The sequence below is a fragment of the Anomaloglossus baeobatrachus genome, chromosome 1 (assembly GCF_048569485.1).
Source record: "Anomaloglossus baeobatrachus isolate aAnoBae1 chromosome 1, aAnoBae1.hap1, whole genome shotgun sequence".
Lineage (NCBI taxonomy): Eukaryota > Metazoa > Chordata > Amphibia > Anura > Aromobatidae > Anomaloglossus > Anomaloglossus baeobatrachus.
The window spans coordinates 266,580,496-266,599,568 of record NC_134353.1 but is presented as its reverse complement, the minus strand read 5'-3'; the positions used below and the strand labels follow the sequence as shown (position 1 = coordinate 266,599,568).

General features: G+C 40.2%; 1 protein-coding gene across 13 annotated transcripts in view; it reads left to right on the top strand.

The window, feature by feature from the left end:
- The window catches only part of CAMK2D (calcium/calmodulin dependent protein kinase II delta), a 288,538-nt gene that overhangs the window by 202,825 nt on the left and 66,640 nt on the right, over positions 1–19,073 (top strand). For 7 of the 13 annotated variants that reach the window (XM_075349956.1, XM_075349939.1, XM_075349921.1 and 4 more), the window contains exons 12-13: positions 1,397–1,439; positions 16,061–16,098. In XM_075349956.1, coding sequence (XP_075206071.1) covers positions 1,397–1,439; positions 16,061–16,098 — 81 coding nt within the window. The remainder of the gene's footprint in view (positions 1–1,396; positions 1,440–16,060; positions 16,099–19,073) is intronic. The other 6 variants (XM_075349962.1, XM_075349947.1, XM_075349930.1 and 3 more) reach the window with 1 other exon arrangement.

The window sequence follows — 19,073 nt, the reverse complement described above, 5'->3', positions numbered from 1 at the left end:
ACCACCGTTCGAGCCAATGAGCGATATCTCTCTCTCACGCCTTTCGCAGAAGGTGGTCTTCCTAGTAGCAGTCACCTCTTTTCGGAGAGTGTCTGAGCTAGCAGCGTTGTCATGCAAAGCTCCTTTTTCTGGTGTTTCACCAGGACAAGGTAGTTCTACGTCCGGTTCCGGAATTTCTCCCTAAGGTGGTATCCCCCTTTCATCTCAATCAGGATATCTCCTTACCTTCTTTTTGTCCTCATCCAGTTCACCAATGTGAAAAGGATTTGCACTTGTTAGATCTGGTGAGAGCACTCAGACTCTACATTTCTCGTACGGCGCCTCGGCGCCGCTCGGATGCACTCTTTGTCCTTGTCGCTGGCCAGCGTAAAGGGTCACAGGCTTCCAAATCAACCTTGACTCGGTGGATCAAAGAGCCAATTTTCGAAGCCTACCGTTCGGCTGGGCTTCCGGTTCTCTCAGGGCTGAAGGCCCATTCTACCAGAGCCGTGGACGCGTCCTGGGCTTTGAGGCACCAGGCTACGGCTCAGCAGGTGTGTCAGGCGGCTACCTGGTCGAGCCTGCACATTTTCACGAAACACTATCAGGTTCATACCTATGCTTCGGCGGATGCCAGCATAGGCAGACGTGTCCTTCAGGCGGCGGTTGCCCACCTGTAGGAAGGGGCCGTTTTTTTCGGCTCTATTACGAGGTATTATTTTACCCACCCAGGGATTGCTTTTGGACATCCCAATTGTCTGGGTCTCCCAATAGAGCGACAAAGAAGAAGGGAATTTTGTTTACTTACCGTAAATTCCTTTTCTTCTAGCTCTAATTGGGAGACCCAGCACCCGCCCCTGTTTTTTTGTGTACACATGTTGTTCATGTTGAATGGTTTCAGTTCTCCGATATTCCTTCGGATTGAATCTACTTTAAACCAGTTTATAATTTTTTCCTCCTTCTTGCTTTTGCACCAAAACTGAGGATCCCGTGAGAGCACGGGGGGTGTATAGGCAGAAGGGGAGGGGCTTAACACTTTTAAGTGTAATACTTTGTGCAGCCTCCGGAGGCATAGCCTATACACCCAATTGTCTGGGTCTCCCAATTGCTGGATGCTCCTCTTATAAAATTTGTGAATAAGTGTAATGTATCATATTTCCATGTGGCTGAATAGTGGGTCCCCAGAGTCAGTGATACTGTTGGGCGCTTGGCACCCCAGTCTGACATTGTAATATCCGTAAACGTTGTGTAGAAATATAAATGATATCCCAACAAAGGATCAGTTTGGGAATCGATCCTGACATTGACCTAACCTTTTTGACCTTTTTTTTTTATTTGATTAATGCACAAATAATTCTATAAAACCTCCTGTTTATTCTATGCTTGTGGCTCAATGTATTTCATTTCTCTCTTCAAGGGGGCTATACTGACCACCATGCTCGCTACGAGAAACTTTTCAGGTATGTTGGTTGGAGATTCTCCTTATCTTTTCACATATACCAAGGGCACAGCTGATATTTTCTACATGAAAACTTAAACGGGAAGGTTGTTTTTATTATACGGAATATACAGTATTTCTTATGTTTTATTGAGCCATTCTGCAATTAATTTAAAACAAAAAAATGATTACATTTTATTTCACTTTACGTCTTAAAAAAAAAAAATACATGTCTGTCAAGTTCAAGTGAGGGATGGGAAAGGATAAAGGGATGGGATATAGGGTTTAAAGATGTCTTCCTCCTAGATAACCCCTTTTCTGTATGACCTATTTGCTCATCTGGATGTCCTAGAAGGAGCCCTTCATCAGGATCCCCTGCATTAGCCAGCATGGAGATCTGCTAGAAACAGCAACTTCTTTTGTGGTTCACACCCAATCTTACAATTGTTAGGTGGCAATTTCAATTTCAGTGGACGCAATTCTCCTACAATGGTTACTGAAGGTGAAATATATATATATGACCAAACTGTGTAATGTCAGGTAATGATCAATGGTTTCAAGTGGCAGGCCAGTGGCAAATAATGTAATTACTTCGAGTGTAGTTCTTGTTTCACAATTATCCAGCCCATATATTAGGGTATAGCATTATCTGCAGTTGTCTAGTATTTTCTCACTAGCACAATCCATGCTGCTCCAAGTAGAAAATTAGATATTTTTTTTTCCAGCTGTTTTTTTTTCTTGTTCTTTATGAAGCATAAGTTATTAATTTGGGAAAAATATACATATTAGGCAAAACAGAGTGTCACTTTACACAAATCCTTTGTATGTTTAGTTCCCAAAGAAAGCATGCTCTGCTTTATAGAAGCACTGTATTTTATTGTTGTTTCAGAATATAAGGAAACTTATAGATCAGGTAACAAGTATTTTCGAGTGATGATCTAGAACTATGCAAAATCTTATTTTTTTTCCAATGGAAGATCTTTGACCATCTGTAAGCTTTCTTCTTGAATGCCCATAATTAGAGATGAGTGACCCGGAAGTGAAAACTTTGGGGTTCTTACCGGACACCAGGTGTCCAGGCTCAAATGCAAACATGGACTTTTTAAAAAAAAAAAAAAAAAAAAAACGTCGGAGTTTGGGTGTTCACACGCTAATAAAGTTTGAGAGCCAATCAGCAAGCTTTTCGGCATGGCAACAATGCCTATATGCTGCTGTGAACAAAATAAACAGAAAAAAAATACGTGGGGTCACCCCTATGTTTGATAACCGATGCAGGTAAAGCAGATAACTGCAGGCTACAGCCATCAGCTGTCTTCTTTACCTTGGCTAGTTATCAATAATAAAGGGAACTCCACTCTGGTTTTTAAATGTATTTAAATAATTAAAAAAATAAATTTAGCTTTGGGTCCTCCCTATTTTTGATAACCAGCCAAGGGGAAGTAGACAACTGGGGGCTGGTATTATCAGGCTGGAAAGGCCCATGGTTTTTGGACCCTTCCCAATGTAAAAATAGCGGACCGCAACTTCTCCAGAAGTGGTGCATCAATTAGATGTGCCTATTCTGGCGCTTTGTCCGGCTCTTCCTGATTTCCCTGGTGCGATGGCAATAAGGGTAAGGCTGGGGTCACACAGGGACTACTGTGATCCTCGCATGACACTCGGCTCACGCTGGCAGCACAGCAGGAGCAGAGTGTCACTGCGACAGGTCCAATCATGCGATCGGAGCTCAGCTGCAGGGGACGGGCCGGCTCTGAGGAGGGGCGGTCCGGCGTTGCGGAGGGGAGGGAGGGATTTATCTCCCTCTCTCCTCCATTGCCGGCTGTTGCCATTCTCGCCCTGCACTCACAGTACATAGGTGTACTGTGAGTGCAGTGCGATTTTTCTCTCGCCCCATAGACTTGAATGGGTGCGAGAGAAACTAGGATCACATTAAACTCGCAGCATGCTGTGATTGTTTTCTCTGTCCAATTAGGGCAGAGAAAATAATCACTCATGGGTGCTGGCACAGGCTAATATTGGTCCGAGTGGAATGCGATGTTTTATCACATTCCACTCGCTCCGATTTTCATGCCGTGTGTCTTAGGCCTAATACTTTTGGGATTGTCAGCTGTGAATTGACATCTGGCATCAAGACCAGGGGTTAATAATGGAGAGGTATCTATCAGACACCTCCATTACTAACTCTGCAAATGTACGGTTAGAAAATACACAAACAGGAAAATAACAGTTTATTTGAATAAAGACTCCCCCATATGCCCTCATTCAGTAATTTATTAATTAAAAAGAAATCCTTACAGTTTTGACATCCAATGGTGTAATACCACACTATGCCCATTGAATCCTATGAAGTTTTGTTCTCAGAATGTTCTAAGAATGAGGCTCCATAGGTGACTCTTTGTCAGTGGCAGGCACAGAATTTTTCTCTAGCCCTTACTACGACCATTTTACAGCACCAAAGGTCCGGTCACCATTGACTTATGGGCTCTGTGGTCAAGTTTGAGTCAAGTCCAGGTCCCTTTAACTAAAATCTGAGCGAACCCGAACTTCCACGGGTCCGCTCATCCCTACAAATAATAAGTACTTAGAATTAGTAAATGAAACTGGACACAATTATCTCCCATCTCTAAGAAAAGTAAAATAAAATGTGTCCCCCAAAATGACAATTTATATTTTTTCTTTTAAATATCTCATCAAAAAGTCCAAATTGATAAGGAGGTAACTTATTGATCACTAGGGGTCTGATTGTTGGAACCCCCAGTGATTCTGAGAATGGGGCACTGCAGAGTTTAATCTAAATAAAGCCATGGTCCAGCATGTCCAGTGATCAGTAAGACATCTCCTATCCTTATGTATGGGAAATAGCTTAAAAACTTGGTACATTTACTAAATTGTGGTTATTCAATACTGCCATTGTTTGGCTGTGTTGCCTTCAAAGATATAGTTTTCAATATTTTTTTTCCCCATCTTTTGTTTTTGCTTCTTAGGGTACGGTTCCACTTGCAAGTTGCACGGCTAAAACATCGGATTGCACTCGCACCAGTGCAAAACTATAGGGTTGTGTCCATCCGCAACTGATTTCTCCTGCCATAGCGGCATGCGGAATGAATCGCAGCATACGGAGTTTGGCAGCGATTCCCGGCTCACGCACCCCCATACAAATCTGTGGGAGCACGTGAAACATCACACTGCACCCGCATGTAATCCAAGTGCAGTGCGATATATGCAGAGACAGGCCGCAGAGGAGATGGGGAGAAAGTTCTCCCTCTTCTCCGCAGCTGTGATGCGATCTCAAGATCGCATCACAGTTGCATGACCCTTAGCTGACGCTCGCAGCAGAGGATCATTGGCATATCGCTTCCAATGCCCTTACGTCGGAAGCTATGCGCAAGTGGATCTGTACCCTAATACTAACAACCTCAGCTGTTACTGATCTGGAACCCAAGCTATCCAGCATTATTTGTTACTGCTTGGACAACCCCTACTCCCTTCCCTTGTTTGCCCCCATAAAAATAAATAAGCCTATACTCACCTCCGGTGCGGTCACTGTTCCAGAGATGTCTGAAGTTCCATTCCCAGGGCCCATGTGACATTATGACACGCGAGCCCTGCAACCAATCAGTGCCGGCTTCCTTCTCCCCCACCTTCGGACTTTAGAGCAGTAAGTCAGCGCAGCTCTCACATCCTGCTCAAATTTTCGAAGATTGGGAGAAGAAAGCCGGCACTGATTGGTTGCATGGCTTGTGTGCCATAACAATGTTACGTGGGCCAGACGTCCAGACATCGCTGGAATCGTGGCTGCATCTGAGGGGAGAATAGGCTTATTTATTTTTACAGGGGCGAATGAGTAGGGGTGGTCCAAGGGGACTAATCCTTCCGGTGATGTCAGCAGCACTGTCCTTGAAGAGTGAGGTGACATTGATGTGTCATATGCAGGTTGCAGCCCATGAGCTGCTCGTCAGCTACATTTTTTACTATTCCATCAGAGTAGACGTCTCCCTAACAGAATATTGATAAGCTGCAGCTGACAAGTGGTCCTTCATTGGCTACATTGCCTTCATTGTGTTTTGTGTATAACACTTGTTATTTCAATGGGATCCTAACTCGATTAGGCTGATGTTGTCGAATAGTGGACAATCCCTTTCATTATTTTGCATGACCATTTTCTGTCCAAACATACTGTAGGAATTTGCTGTCTGCATGTTACTACCTTTAAAATCCTATAAATGTGTGGTGCCTTCACACATTTATTCCTGATGATGAATTGTGGGCAAAGTAGCTGTCTAGATTATGTGTACATTAACAGGTAACAAAAAAAATTTGAAAACGTGTTAATAATGGGGCAATTTGTGGTGGCATTCACTTATGAAACCATAGATGTATATATTAATACATATTGCTCAAAACTCTATCTGCACCAAGTGAAATGTACATGTATTCTCATATGTATGTTTTGAGACTAGATTTACTAATGGGTGAAACATTGTTTTTTACACTTCTATCGAAATATCTATTTCTTCATGGCTTTAAAAGCAAATTTACCTAAACATCTCAGACTTTTTCAGTTGTCACTTCTGGTTAACAATGATGCTGTCATGGCCAAAAGTGTTGGCATCCTTGAAATTGTTCAGGAAAATTAAGTATTTCTCCCAGAAAATTATTGCAATTACACATTTTGTTATACACATGTTTATTTCTGTTCTGTGTATTATAACAACACAAAAAAAAACTGAGAAAAAAGGTAAATCAGACAGAATTTTGCACACACCTCCAAAAATGGGCCGGACAATATTGTTGTCACTTTCATGTTAATATTTGGTATTACGCCCTTTGTGAGAAATAACTGAAATCAATTGCTTCTTATAACTATCTAAAAGCTTCTTACACCTTCAACTGGAACTTTGGACCACTCTTCTTTTACAAATTGTTCCAGATCTCTCATATTTGTAGGGTGCCTTCTCCCAACAGTCATTTTCAGATCTCTTCTCAGGTGTTCAGTAGGATTTAGATCTGGACTCATTGCTGGTCACTCTCCAGCATTTTGTTTCCATCCATTTCTGGGTGATTCTTGAAGTATGTTTGGTGTCACTGTCCTGCTAGAAGATCCATGACCCAGGATGCAAACCCAGCTTTCGGACACTGGGCTCTACATTGCAGTCCAAAATCCATTGGTATTTTTCAAATTTAATGATTTCTTACACACAGTCAAGGCACCCAGTGCCAGAGGCAGCAAACCAATCCCAAAATATCTTTGAACCTCCACCATATTTGACTGTAGGTATTGTGTTCTTTTCTTTGTAGGCCTCATTCCATTTTCGGTAAACAGTAGAATGATGTGCTTTACCAGGATAATCTATCTTGGTCTCATCTGTCTGCAAGACTCTTTCCCAGAATAATTTTGGCTTACATACATTTTGTCAAACTTCAGTCTAGTTTTTTTTTATGTCTCTGTGTCAGCAGTGGGGTCCAGTTTGCACTGACACTGATGCACCCTTAACCTGCAGAACAGCTTGAATTTCTTTGGAATTTGATGTTTGAATGCTTCCCCACCATCTGGACTATTTTGCGTTGTAACCTTTCATCAATTTTCTCTGCCGTCCACGTCCAGGGTGACTTGGCTACCATGGCATGGGTTGTAAACTTCTTGATTATGGGTACAGTTCCACTTGCATATGGCTCGCGTGAGTCTCGCATCGCTATCACCTGGCACAACTGCACACTCACCTGACAGGAGCGGGTCAGCTGCATGTATTTCCATGCAGCTGAGGCGCTCGTCTCCAGAGAGCGTCAGGCTATGCCGGATGATAGCGATGCAAGACTCGCACGAGTCATATGCAAGTGGAACTCCGGGCTATGTTGCATACTGTGAAAAAAGGAACATCAACTAACCAAGAGGTTTCAGCTTTGATATTCATATTGCCCACACCTATTACTTGCCACAGGTAAGTTTAAACGAGCAACAAATGGTTGAAACAAAGTTATTTACTCACAATTTTGGAAAGGTGCCAACAATATTGCCCTACCCATTTTGGGGTTTTCTGTGAAATATTATGTCCAATTTGCCTTTTTTTATGTTGCTCCAGTACACACAAAGGAAATAAACAACAAGTGTACAACAGAGCATGTGTAATTCTGGGAAAATTCTGTAACAATTTCAAGGGTGCCAATACTTTCGGCCGTGACTGTGTAGACAATCTTCTATAGACTATGCTAAGTAACTTTATGTTTATCTTACTTTGTGCTATTTTATATGAAAAGAGATCTCATATGTATAAATACATGTGTGGTCAATATAAAGGACTGGAACATGACTTATTTCTTCCAAAGACAATACTAAGGACCGGGGGGGCACTCACTGAGAGTAGAAGAAAAGCGATTCCGGCAGCTAAATAGGAAAGGGTCTTTACAGTTACAGCAGTCAGACTGTGGAATGCCGACCACAAGAGGTAGTAATGGCAGATACTATAACAGCTTTTAAAAAAGGGCTGGATGATTTCCTCAGTACACACAACATTGTTGGTTATAAATGACTTAGTGACCAAATGTAGAATTGGTGGAGGAAGGTTGAACTAGATGGACCTAGGTCTGTTTTCAACCTAAGGAACTATGTAATATATATATATAAATATATATATATATATATCTCTATATCTCTCCCTATATATATCTCTATATCTCTCTCTCTCTCTCTCTCTATATATATATATATATATATATATATATATATATATATATATATATATATATATATATATCTCTCTATATATATATATATATCTCTATATATATATATATCTCTATATATATATATATATATATCTCTATATATATATATATATCTCTATATATATATATATATATATCTCTATATATATATATATATATATCTCTATATATATATATATATCTCTATATATATATATATATCTCTATATATATATATATATCTCTATATATATATATATCAATCATGTTTTTCTTACTATCCAACATGAAATCAGAATAAACCTTTCCTGTGTTCAGCCATTTTATTACTTTCTGCAAAGTTAAAAGTTTACATACACTAGGGGGTTCTTTGCACGCTGCGACATTGATAGCCGATGATAGCGATGCCGAGCGAGATAGTCCCCGCCCCCGCCGCAGATGCGATATCTTGTGATAGCTGCCGTAGCGAACATTATCGCTATGGCAGCTTCCCACGCACTTACCTGCCCTGCGACGTCGCTCTGGCCGGCGACCCGCCTCCTTCCTAAGGGGTGAGTCATGCGACGTCACACGGCAGGCGGCCAATAGAAGCGGAGGGGCGGAGATGAGCTGGACTTAAACATCCCGCCCACCTCCTTCCTTCCTCATTGCAGGCGGGATGTAGCTAAGGAGATGTTCCTCGCTCCTGCGGCTTCATACACAGCGATGTGTGCTGCCGCAGGAACGAGGAACAACATCGTACCTGTCGCTGCAGCGAAATTATGGAAATGACCGACACTACACAGATCACCGATTTTTGACGCTTTTGCGATCGTTTATTGGTGTTTCTAGGCTTTACACGTTGCGACGTCGTTACCGGCGCCAGATACGTGTCACTTTCGATTTGACCCCAACGAGATACAAGTAGCGATGTCGCAACGTGCAAAGTACCCCTGAGACTACTATGCCTGTAAACCATATGGGACAGCCCATATGATGATGTCATGTCTTTGGAAGCTTCTAATAGGTTTATTGGCAACATCTGAGTTAATTGGAGACACACATTTGCACCCCGGATACACACTGCTTTCTTTGTGTAGCATCATGGGGAAGTCAAAAGAAATCAGCTATGTCAAGGGGGTCATTTGCATATCATAGACGTACTTTAGAAAGACTTTTTCTAAAGATCTGTTTGTGTCCAATGTAATAAAGGGACCATTAGGTAGAGACTTTAGATAGGGTAGATACAGCTGCTGGTGGTTCTGGGGGCACGGGAGACCTGACAGGTTCCCTTTAAGGAACCTGCATGTGACATCTATTTTCCAGCTAAATCACTCACCCTTTAGAAAATCTGTCTCTTCAGAAGTTTCATCCAATTCCATGCGACTGTTCCAGCTTTTACTAATCCATTAGGGTGTAAAGCCACATTTCATTCTAGCAGTCTGATATATTTATGCATTTTCATAGATATGATGCATTGTAATTCTAGCTCGAGTTCACATTGGAAATATTTAATGGGTAATATCAGAGTCTCACAGTAATGACGCTTCTAAATTGTAAACCTTCCGTAAATTATACAGAGAACATTATAGATGAGGAGAGAGGTAAAACATCAATTAATAAATTATATTTTATTAACTTTTATGTGTACATTTACTTGGTATTTAAGATATGGAGTTTGTTAAATTTTCCACTGAATTCCAAAACGCATTTCTTGACCTTAATAACCTCTTAAATATTTGAAAGGAGCAGATGTCCTCAAAGATGTTGCCTCATTTATATTAAACCTTTGCCAAACCACAAACCATATTCTCTCAAGCGTGCTCCTTACACTCCGTACAAGTACAGAATATTTTATATTAATATTTTGTTTTTGCTCATTCAAGACAATACTTTTTTTAATGAGACCTGACTTCCCGTTAAATATGATCCATGCGTTTGCATTGCATGACATTTACATTAGCTGCTCATACAACTGTGGTTATAATTGTGTTGTGGTTTTTTTTTTTTAATTTTCCTTTTTCTAATTTTCCTTTTTATGTGGATTGTGTTTCATGTGAGGTAAGATTAAAAGAAAATGAAGATGTCTCTCACCTCTATACATTTAATCTGGGCTTTGTAGAAAAGAATGACTCTACCAGTCTATCCTTCCGCAATAACTGCTTAGCTGCTCTCATCTGTAATACTAATATCTATTTTTTATTATGTCTTTAATGTTTTAAACTCCTGTCAACTTTTCTATTCAGCTCTGTAACCTGATTAATAATGCACAGAAAAGACAGGGATAAAAATAAAACCTGTCACAGGGGCACAGTGATATTACCGCAAACCTAATATATTTTATTGAAACCGCTATTATGGAAACAATTTACAATAGGTACTTTCTGAACCTTTAAGAATAAAGCAGCAAATCTTGCCATCGGGTTAAGCACATCTACACTCCCTTCTGACGCTCAGCCAGAATGCTTTTCTTTTTATAGTATTTATACAGTTCGGCTATTTTACAAAATCAGACCCAAGTAAGTACTTTGAGCACACGGCTCTGTTCACATTGGTGTTATAAACCATGCTGCATCTGTAACATGATGGACACCATAGCGATGCATACAGTGGTACTCTTCCAATCAAATAAACAAAATTTGCAACCAAAACTCTTAAAGGGAACCAACCAGCAGGATTTTCATATATAAAGTAAAGCCGGTGCTATACTGGAGCTAGGATGCTGAATCTCAGCATAACTTTTTTTCAGAGATTGGATGTTTTATTTCAGAAATATGTGCAAGTAAAGTTCCAGCAATGCACTGCTATTTGATTGACAGGTGCAACAGGAAGGGAATATGTGGGTCGGGTCTTGCTATCTATTTCCTCCCCTGTCTGTCTGGCCTTCTTCTTTCTGACTCCGTCATAGACATTAATTCCGGCACAGGCAGACAGACAAGGATGGAAATGGATACTAAGACATGACCCACATATTCCATTTCTGTTGCACCTGTCAATCAAATAGCAGTGCATTGCTGGATCTGTACTTGCACACATTTCTGATATAAAACATCCAATCTCTGAACAAAAGGTATGGTTACATGGTTACATTCTGCACCCCAGCGTCAGTATAGTACTAGAGATATATATATAATATATATATATATATATATATATATAATATATATATATATATATATATATATATATATATATATATATATATATATATATAATTAGTCAGGGCCAGAAATATTTGGACAGTGACACAAGTTTTGTTATTTTAGCTGTTTACAAAAACATGTTCAGAAATACAATTATATATATAATATGGGCTGAATGTGCAGCTGCAATATGAGAGTTTTCACATCCAAATCGGAGAAAGGGTTTAGGAATCATAGCTCTGTAATGCATAGCCTCCTCTTTTTCAAGGGACCAAAAGTAATTGGACAAGGGACTCTAAGGGCTGCAATTAACTCTGAAGGCGTCTCCCTCGTTAACCTGTAATCAATGAAGTAGTTAAAAGGTCTGGGGTTAATTACAGGTGTGTGGTTTTGCATTTGGAAGCTGTTGCTGTGACCAGACAACATGCGGTCTAAGGAACTCTCAATTGAGGTGAAGCAGAACATCCTGAGGCTGAAAAAAAAGAAAAAATCCATCAGAGAGATAGCAGACATGCTTGGAGTAGCAAAATCAACAGTCTGGTACATTCTGAGAAAAAAAGGAATTGACTGGTGAGCTTGGGAACTCAAAAAGGCCTGGGCGTCCACGGATGACAACAGTGGTGGATGATCGCCGCATACTTTCTTTGGTGAAGAAGAACCCGTTCACAACATCAACTGAAGTCCAGAACACTCTCAGTGAAGTAGGTGTATCTGTCTCTAAGTCAACAGTAAAGAGAAGACTCCATGAAAGTAAATACAAAGGGTTCATATCTAGATGCAAACCATTCATCAATTCCAAAAATAGACAGGCCAGAGTTAAATTTGCTGAAAAACACCTCATGAAGCCAGCTCAGTTCTGGAAAAGTATTCTATGGACAGATGAGACCAAGATCAACCTGTACCAGAATGATGGGAAGAAAAAAGTTTGGAGGAGAAAGGGAACGGCACATGATCCAAGGCACACCACATCCTCTGTAAAACATGGTGGAGGCAACGTGATGGCATGGGCATGCATGGCTTTCAATGGCACTGGGTCACTTGTGTTTATTGATGACATAACAGCAGACAAGAGTAGCCGGATGAATTCTGAAGTGTATCGGGATATACTTTCAGCCCAGATTCAGCCAAATGCCGCAAAGTTGATCGGACGGCGCTTCATAGTACAGATGGACAATGACCCCAAGCATACAGCCAAAGCTACCCAGGAGTTCATGAGTGCTAAAAAGTGGAACATTCTGTAATGGCCAAGTCAATCACCAGATCTTAACTCAATTGAGCATGCATTTCACTTGCTCATATCCAGACTTAAGACGGAAAGACCCACAAACAAGCAAGACCTGAAGGCTGCGGCTGTAAAGGCCTGGCAAAGCATTAAGAAGGAGGAAACCCAGCGTTTGGTGATGTCCATGGGTTCCAGACTTAAGGCAGTGATTGCCTCCAAAGGATTCGCAACAAAATATTGAAAATAAAAATATTTTGTTTGGGTTTGGTTTATTTGTCCAATTACTTTTGACCTCCTAAAATGTGGAGTGTTTGTAAAGAAATGTGTACAATTCCTACAATTTCTATCAGATATTTTTGTTCAAACCTTCAAATTAAACGTTACAATCTGCACTTGAATTCTGTTGTAGAGGTTTCATTTCAAATCCAATGTGGTGGCATGCAGAGTCCAACTCGCGAAAATTGTGTCACTGTCCAAATATTTCTGGACCTAACTGTATATATATATAATATATGAAAACTCTGCATTAATATGGACGGAGCTTGAGGGCCAGGATAATTATCCCTAGGAGCCCTTTTCACTTTATAATTGACGAAGCTCTTTGTAATGAGGAAAGATGCAATTCAACTGCAGACTACTTAATGTGGTTGTCCATTGCTATATTTTATTTTACCAGTGGGCCTAGAGTTATCATAAAACAAACACAAAAAAAATTACTCTCCTACCTGACCCCCATCTACCACTGTCCCATTCCCATAACCTCTACCGGTCTTACCACCTCCTCTATAGGTGCGTGCCACATGACCACTGCAATCAGCAGCTATTGATTGACTGCAGCGATGACTATTAGTTCAAGTTAGACAAGGGATTGTTTCTTCCTGCTCCAAATAAATATCACCGCTGCAGTCAATCGGCAGCCACTGATTGGTTGCTGTATTAAGCTTGTGTTTGAGACAGGAGAGAGAGTTTTTGTAGCTCTCTCCTCTGGCTTGGACCAAGCATTAGCTGCAGAGGTGATAGGTTTTGGATTTTATTTTATTTTCTTTTTTTTTTTTTAAACTTTAAGAACACGAGTGCCCATTTGTGAAATATAATCTAGTAGTGGGCAACCACTTAAAGTAATAAATTATAATATATCAGGCCATTAAAGCTTTAGAGTTGGAGGCAGTGAAAATCCTGGCTGATGTGTTTGTGCCAATACAAGCGGAGTCTTCATTTCACAACACCATATTGAATTAAAGTCCGGGTATTTTCTGTATCTGTGTTTTCACTATATACTCTATGTTACAGTGATTTTCCATTTTTTAGTAGACAAGCATTAATAAAAAATATTCCCCGATAGTAGAGTTATATTAAGGTTCTGCCTGGGTGACTAAAGGATCCAAATTAATGGATTAAAGTCCTTTTACTACCCATCCCCCCACTAGTGCAAAGCAATACAACGGTTAAAGCCTCTGTCCAGGCGGTATATAAATATTACACTGCTGGTAATGGATGGAATAAATGCTTCTTAGGTCTCTTCTCATGTTCCCCATCCTAATAAATCATTAATAGGGCACATATTTATCCTTGACAGCATGAGCTTGATTCCTCTTTGAAACGTGGGTTCTCCATATTCTGCGACTGCTGCATCTGCTTCACTTTCCAATGCTCTGCAAAATTAATCTACTTTTGTTCTCTCTGGAGTTTTTATTATGATTAAATACATTTATGGAAGAATTGTCTTTATATTGTTGTGACGCATTGCTGAATTATTCATCAGTACTCTGCCGAGTCAAAGAATATATTGCATAAATGGCCATATTTATCAAATGCCATGTGTCCATGTGACTTGACTGTGACATTTCGTATACAATAGTAGAGTGCAGCAATGTACCAAAGGCTGAAATCAACTTACGTGGATCACCGGCTAGCATAAAAAAATCAAGAAACCTATCCACTGGGCCGTATCTTTACCATACTGGGGTGGATTCATCAATGTGCTGCAGCTGGCATGGGAGAATCCTATAATAGTTTTGGCTTGTGTCTCCCGTGTTTATCAAACCTCTGAGACACATTTCTAAGCCACTGAAAAAGGTTGTCCGCCTCTGGGGACATTTTTTTTTTTTTTTTTAAATATATGTATTTATGGATAAAAATCAGTTTTATAATTTGGTTTCAGTAAAAGAAATTTCTACATTTGTCTTTTATAAGCTTTTTCTCATGCACTTACAGCTTTAATGTGGCTTGTGGTCAGAAATCAGATGAGAAAAAGACAAACTCTCCCATTGGGCTCACTGGTGGATTTTAAATTATCGTATTCAGCAGCCAGGAATAGACAATGCAACAAAAATATTTTATAGCCATAAATATATGCACTTAAGTAATAAAAAATGCCACCAAAGGTGGACAACCCACTTTAAGGTTTGAGAATGGCTTTTAACTTAATAGATTGTCATAGTAAAATGAAGCTCAAGTGAAACCTGGCAAAGCGTTTGCCCCAACCTTTCTGGTGCTCGTAATCATGACCGATTTTTACCAAGCTTGTTAGATATAACAGTGCTAACTATGAATAGCTGTGTAGATATAAAGTGAGTATAAAAATAAGTCATTCTTCCCATCCCCAGATTAGTCCATTTGATCACTAAACGAATAGAAAGTAGAAACACATAACCCCAATAATTGACCCACATTTTATTATCCAACAGAGGAGGACAAAGTTTTTCTATCCACTATGTCTTTTATTTTGGATAGAAAAACACAGTGAAATACTATGCCAGCAAAGTGGATGAGATTTTTTTTTTTTTTTTTTTTTTTTTTTTAATGTCATCCACGTGGTGTTTTTATTTTTAAGCCAAAAATGTTTCAGTCAGCTTTGCCTATATATGCTGCGGTTTATAGTGGATTGTCACCATAATCATGAATGGAGTGACTTAAAACCTCAGGAAATAATGCAATGTTGCTTAGTTTATGGTAAGGTGTGCTATAGTCCTATAGAAAACTCCTCAGGTGGAAAATTAAACCACAAAAAACAACACATTTTTCCACTACAAGGGCGTCTATGCCAGTCTCTGTGAATCACGGCCCTCTATAGTGATCTGTCCTGTGTGACAGGTGGGAAGAGATTTCCAGTAGCAAGAAGTATTTTTTTATTTATGGTTTATGAAAATGAGATTTTTCTCACCATTAAGCTTTCATCCAGAAAAAAATAATTAAAAAATCAAAATTCAACTAATAATCAGAACTTATCCGAAAAAAATAGACCCTCATACACCTACAGTAGACTGAAAAAATATATATTGTGAACGATTGAGTACAGATCACTTTTTTTCCATGAGATTGCCATTGATAAATTGGTCATTTATGATATATATGTAATTATGTTCATTATATTCTTATATCCAGTTCTTTTTTTATCGATCATTAGTGTGTTTTTTTGATTCCTCTACTCTTCCGAATAACAAACATTTTTCCGGCCTCTCGGTGTATTTAATGCTATTTTGTACTATCCCTATTTTACATTGGCTTGATATCAAAATAGCTTATTTTAATCAGTCCCTGTAAAAAATGATCCAGAATCAGAATTCTCCTTAATATAAACCTCTCATCTGTTTGCAGCAGCGAGAAGTTTACTGAAGAAGCCTGATGGAGTGAAGGTAAGTCACGCAACGTAAAACTCTGCCCTTCATATTTACAGGGTTCTTTTCAGCAGTACTCACATGAACCCCAGCAGTTCTCGGAACGTCATGACTGAGGTATCCTAATATTAATATTTGTGTCCTCTTAGGGTGCTCATGATACAATGGCAAGGACACCCTGGACATATTAAACTGTTTTTTTACATGTGGACCATCGGACAATAGTAGCTTACCAGAGGCCGCAGTGTATTCAGTAATCTTATTTAGTTACTGGGGGTCAGAGTGTGCATATACACAGTGTTAGTTTTTACCGTTTTTTGGGTTTTTTTATTATTATTTCGGTTGTATTTATTTAGAAGCTATATGATATATGTCTAATCACTTGCTGATGAGAAGATTCCTTAGACACAATGTCTTAATTTAGAAGGGGTCCTTTAATAATCTCCATATTCTCAGTTTCTAAACGGAAGGGCATTATATCCTATGACCTATTTTATGCAGTGATTCTTGAGGAAAGCAGCCATGTATGGCTTTCTTATAGCTTCTCAAATTCACTTAATATATGGAGAATTACCATTTCACTGTGAGGGCCTACAGATCCCAGGCGTCTGGGACGCTAGTTTACATTTTTCCTCTTAACAGACTAAAACTGCTTCAGAACCTCTCTGGAAATGTAATGGATAGGCCAATGACATTTCTGTTGGTGACACGTGACAAACGAAAAGGAAACAATTTATGAAATTCATAAAAATGTGCTTATGTCACCGTTTTCCAAGACCCGTAACTAGAGCTGGGCGAACTCGCAAAAAAACGGAACCGGTGGGTCCCTTCTCTTTTTTTAAAACAAATCTGGTGTGGAATCCGTCCCCATATACGTCTATGGGGAGCAGAATCCAGAGATTAAAAATGGTGGTAGAAAGGATAGAAGAATGAAAGCACGCGGTGGACTTACCAAGGCTCCGGCATGGCTGTACACTGGTTCCGTTCCTCGCATTCACTTCCTGGGTCGCTGTTTACAGTCATACGCGCAGCCAAACACGCCCCCACCCTGAGTGTCAGCGTGTCAGCTGACTGCATCCAAGCACAGGCGCCAGGACAGCCAGTGTGTGAGGAAAGCGGTGTAACGGAGCTTATACACTCTAGCATCTACCGTGAGCCTAGAATGTATGGGCTCATTCCAGGTTAGTGGAGGTGACTTTCTTGGTTGGTGAGCGTGGTGATGTTTCCTCTTGTCCACCATAATCATTCAAGGGAAGGCTGCACTCCCCCTATCTGGGGGTCGCACTCCCCCTATCTGGGGGTCTCACTCCCAGAACGCCACTTCTATTATAAACAACTCCATGCCCACGTGGAGTTAGAAAAAGAATTTCTGGCTGGAAACATCATGTGAAAGGGGGCGTGTTGAAATGATGTCATACCTGGAAGGAGCCCATACATTCAAGCATCTACCATCAGAACTGAGGTATAAAAATAAATAAAACAATTGATACCCAGCACAGATGAAGCCCATGGCTGCAGCCCCAGCCCTGCGCTTATCTTGGCTGTGTATCAAAAGAAGAGGAACCGCATGTGGCTTTTTTTTTTTTTTAATTCAAATAAGTAATTTTAAAAAACGACGTGTAGTTCCCCCCAATTTTGATACCCAGCCATGATAAAGTCTGCCAGCTGGGGACTGGTATTCTCAGACTGGAGAGACCCAGCCTAAAAATATCCGCCCGTAATTGCCACATCCATTGGATGTGACAATGCCCTGATGCGGTGGCAATCGGGGTAATAAGGGGTTAATAACAGTACACAGCTGCTACTAAACACTAGATTAATGATGGCAGCATCTGACACCCGCATCATTAATCTGTAAGTGACAGTAAATAAACACAGGCACCGAAAAAGTCCTTTATTTGGGAAAAAAAAAATACAAAAAACACCCTCTTTCACCACTTAATTAACCCCAACACACCTGCAGGTCCAACGTAATCTTCTGCACGAGATCCCATGGCGATTCCAGGTCTACCACATCTGAATCTCACAGCGAGCAGCCATAGAATAAGACTGCCCGCTGTGAGCTCCAGAGAATGAATGATACGTGATGAGCGATGACTGCAGGTAGACGTGGTCACACAGACTGGAGGCGCATCTGACTGCAACCAATCGCATAGGCCAGATCGCCCCAAGGGCGGTGAAAGCCGTGCATATGAAATGAACAGCCCAGGGAGGCCACAGGAGCCTCAACAGTACAACAGCGTGGGACCAGCGTACAGCCGTGCCGGAGCCTGGGTAAGTATGAAGCTCTTGCTTCATTCGTATTTTCTTTTTATTTATTTTATTTTCTTGTGTGCTGGATCAAACACTCGGAATTCCGGGCAATTTTGAAACCGCTCGGATCTGGACTTTTTCAATTTGGGTCCGCACAGCCCTACCGGTAACGGTTTCATTTTGCTGTTAATGGAGCTGGGCGAGGGCTTGTTATCTGCAGGGCAACATGATTGGGTTTTTATCCTATTTTGGGGTGGATACGACATTTTGATGGCTTCTTATTGCATGTTCTTGAGTTGTGGCAATCAAAAAAACACAATTCTGGCTTTTCATTTTTCTTTCTCTTTACAGTGTTTACTGATCAGGTTAATTCATTTTATATTTTGATCAGACTTTTATGGACGCAGCGATACCACACGTGGTTGTTTTTTTTTTTTGTTTTTTGTTTTTTTTTTTTAAGTAAGATCTTTATTTTAAATAGAGGAAAAAGAGCTTTGATTTCTACAATTTTCTAACTTTTTAAAGATTTTTTTCCTTCTCTTCTCACTGTATTTGTTACACCCCTAAGAGGAATTGAACCTGTGGTAATCTGATTGCTTAAATAATGTATAGCTATACTACAGTATTGCTGTATATAGCACAAATCAGTCGCCTATGAATGCCGACCAAAAGCTGGCGGTTACAGGAATACCATCATGATATGCAAAGAGTCTTCAGCAGAACCCTCCCAGTCATCATGA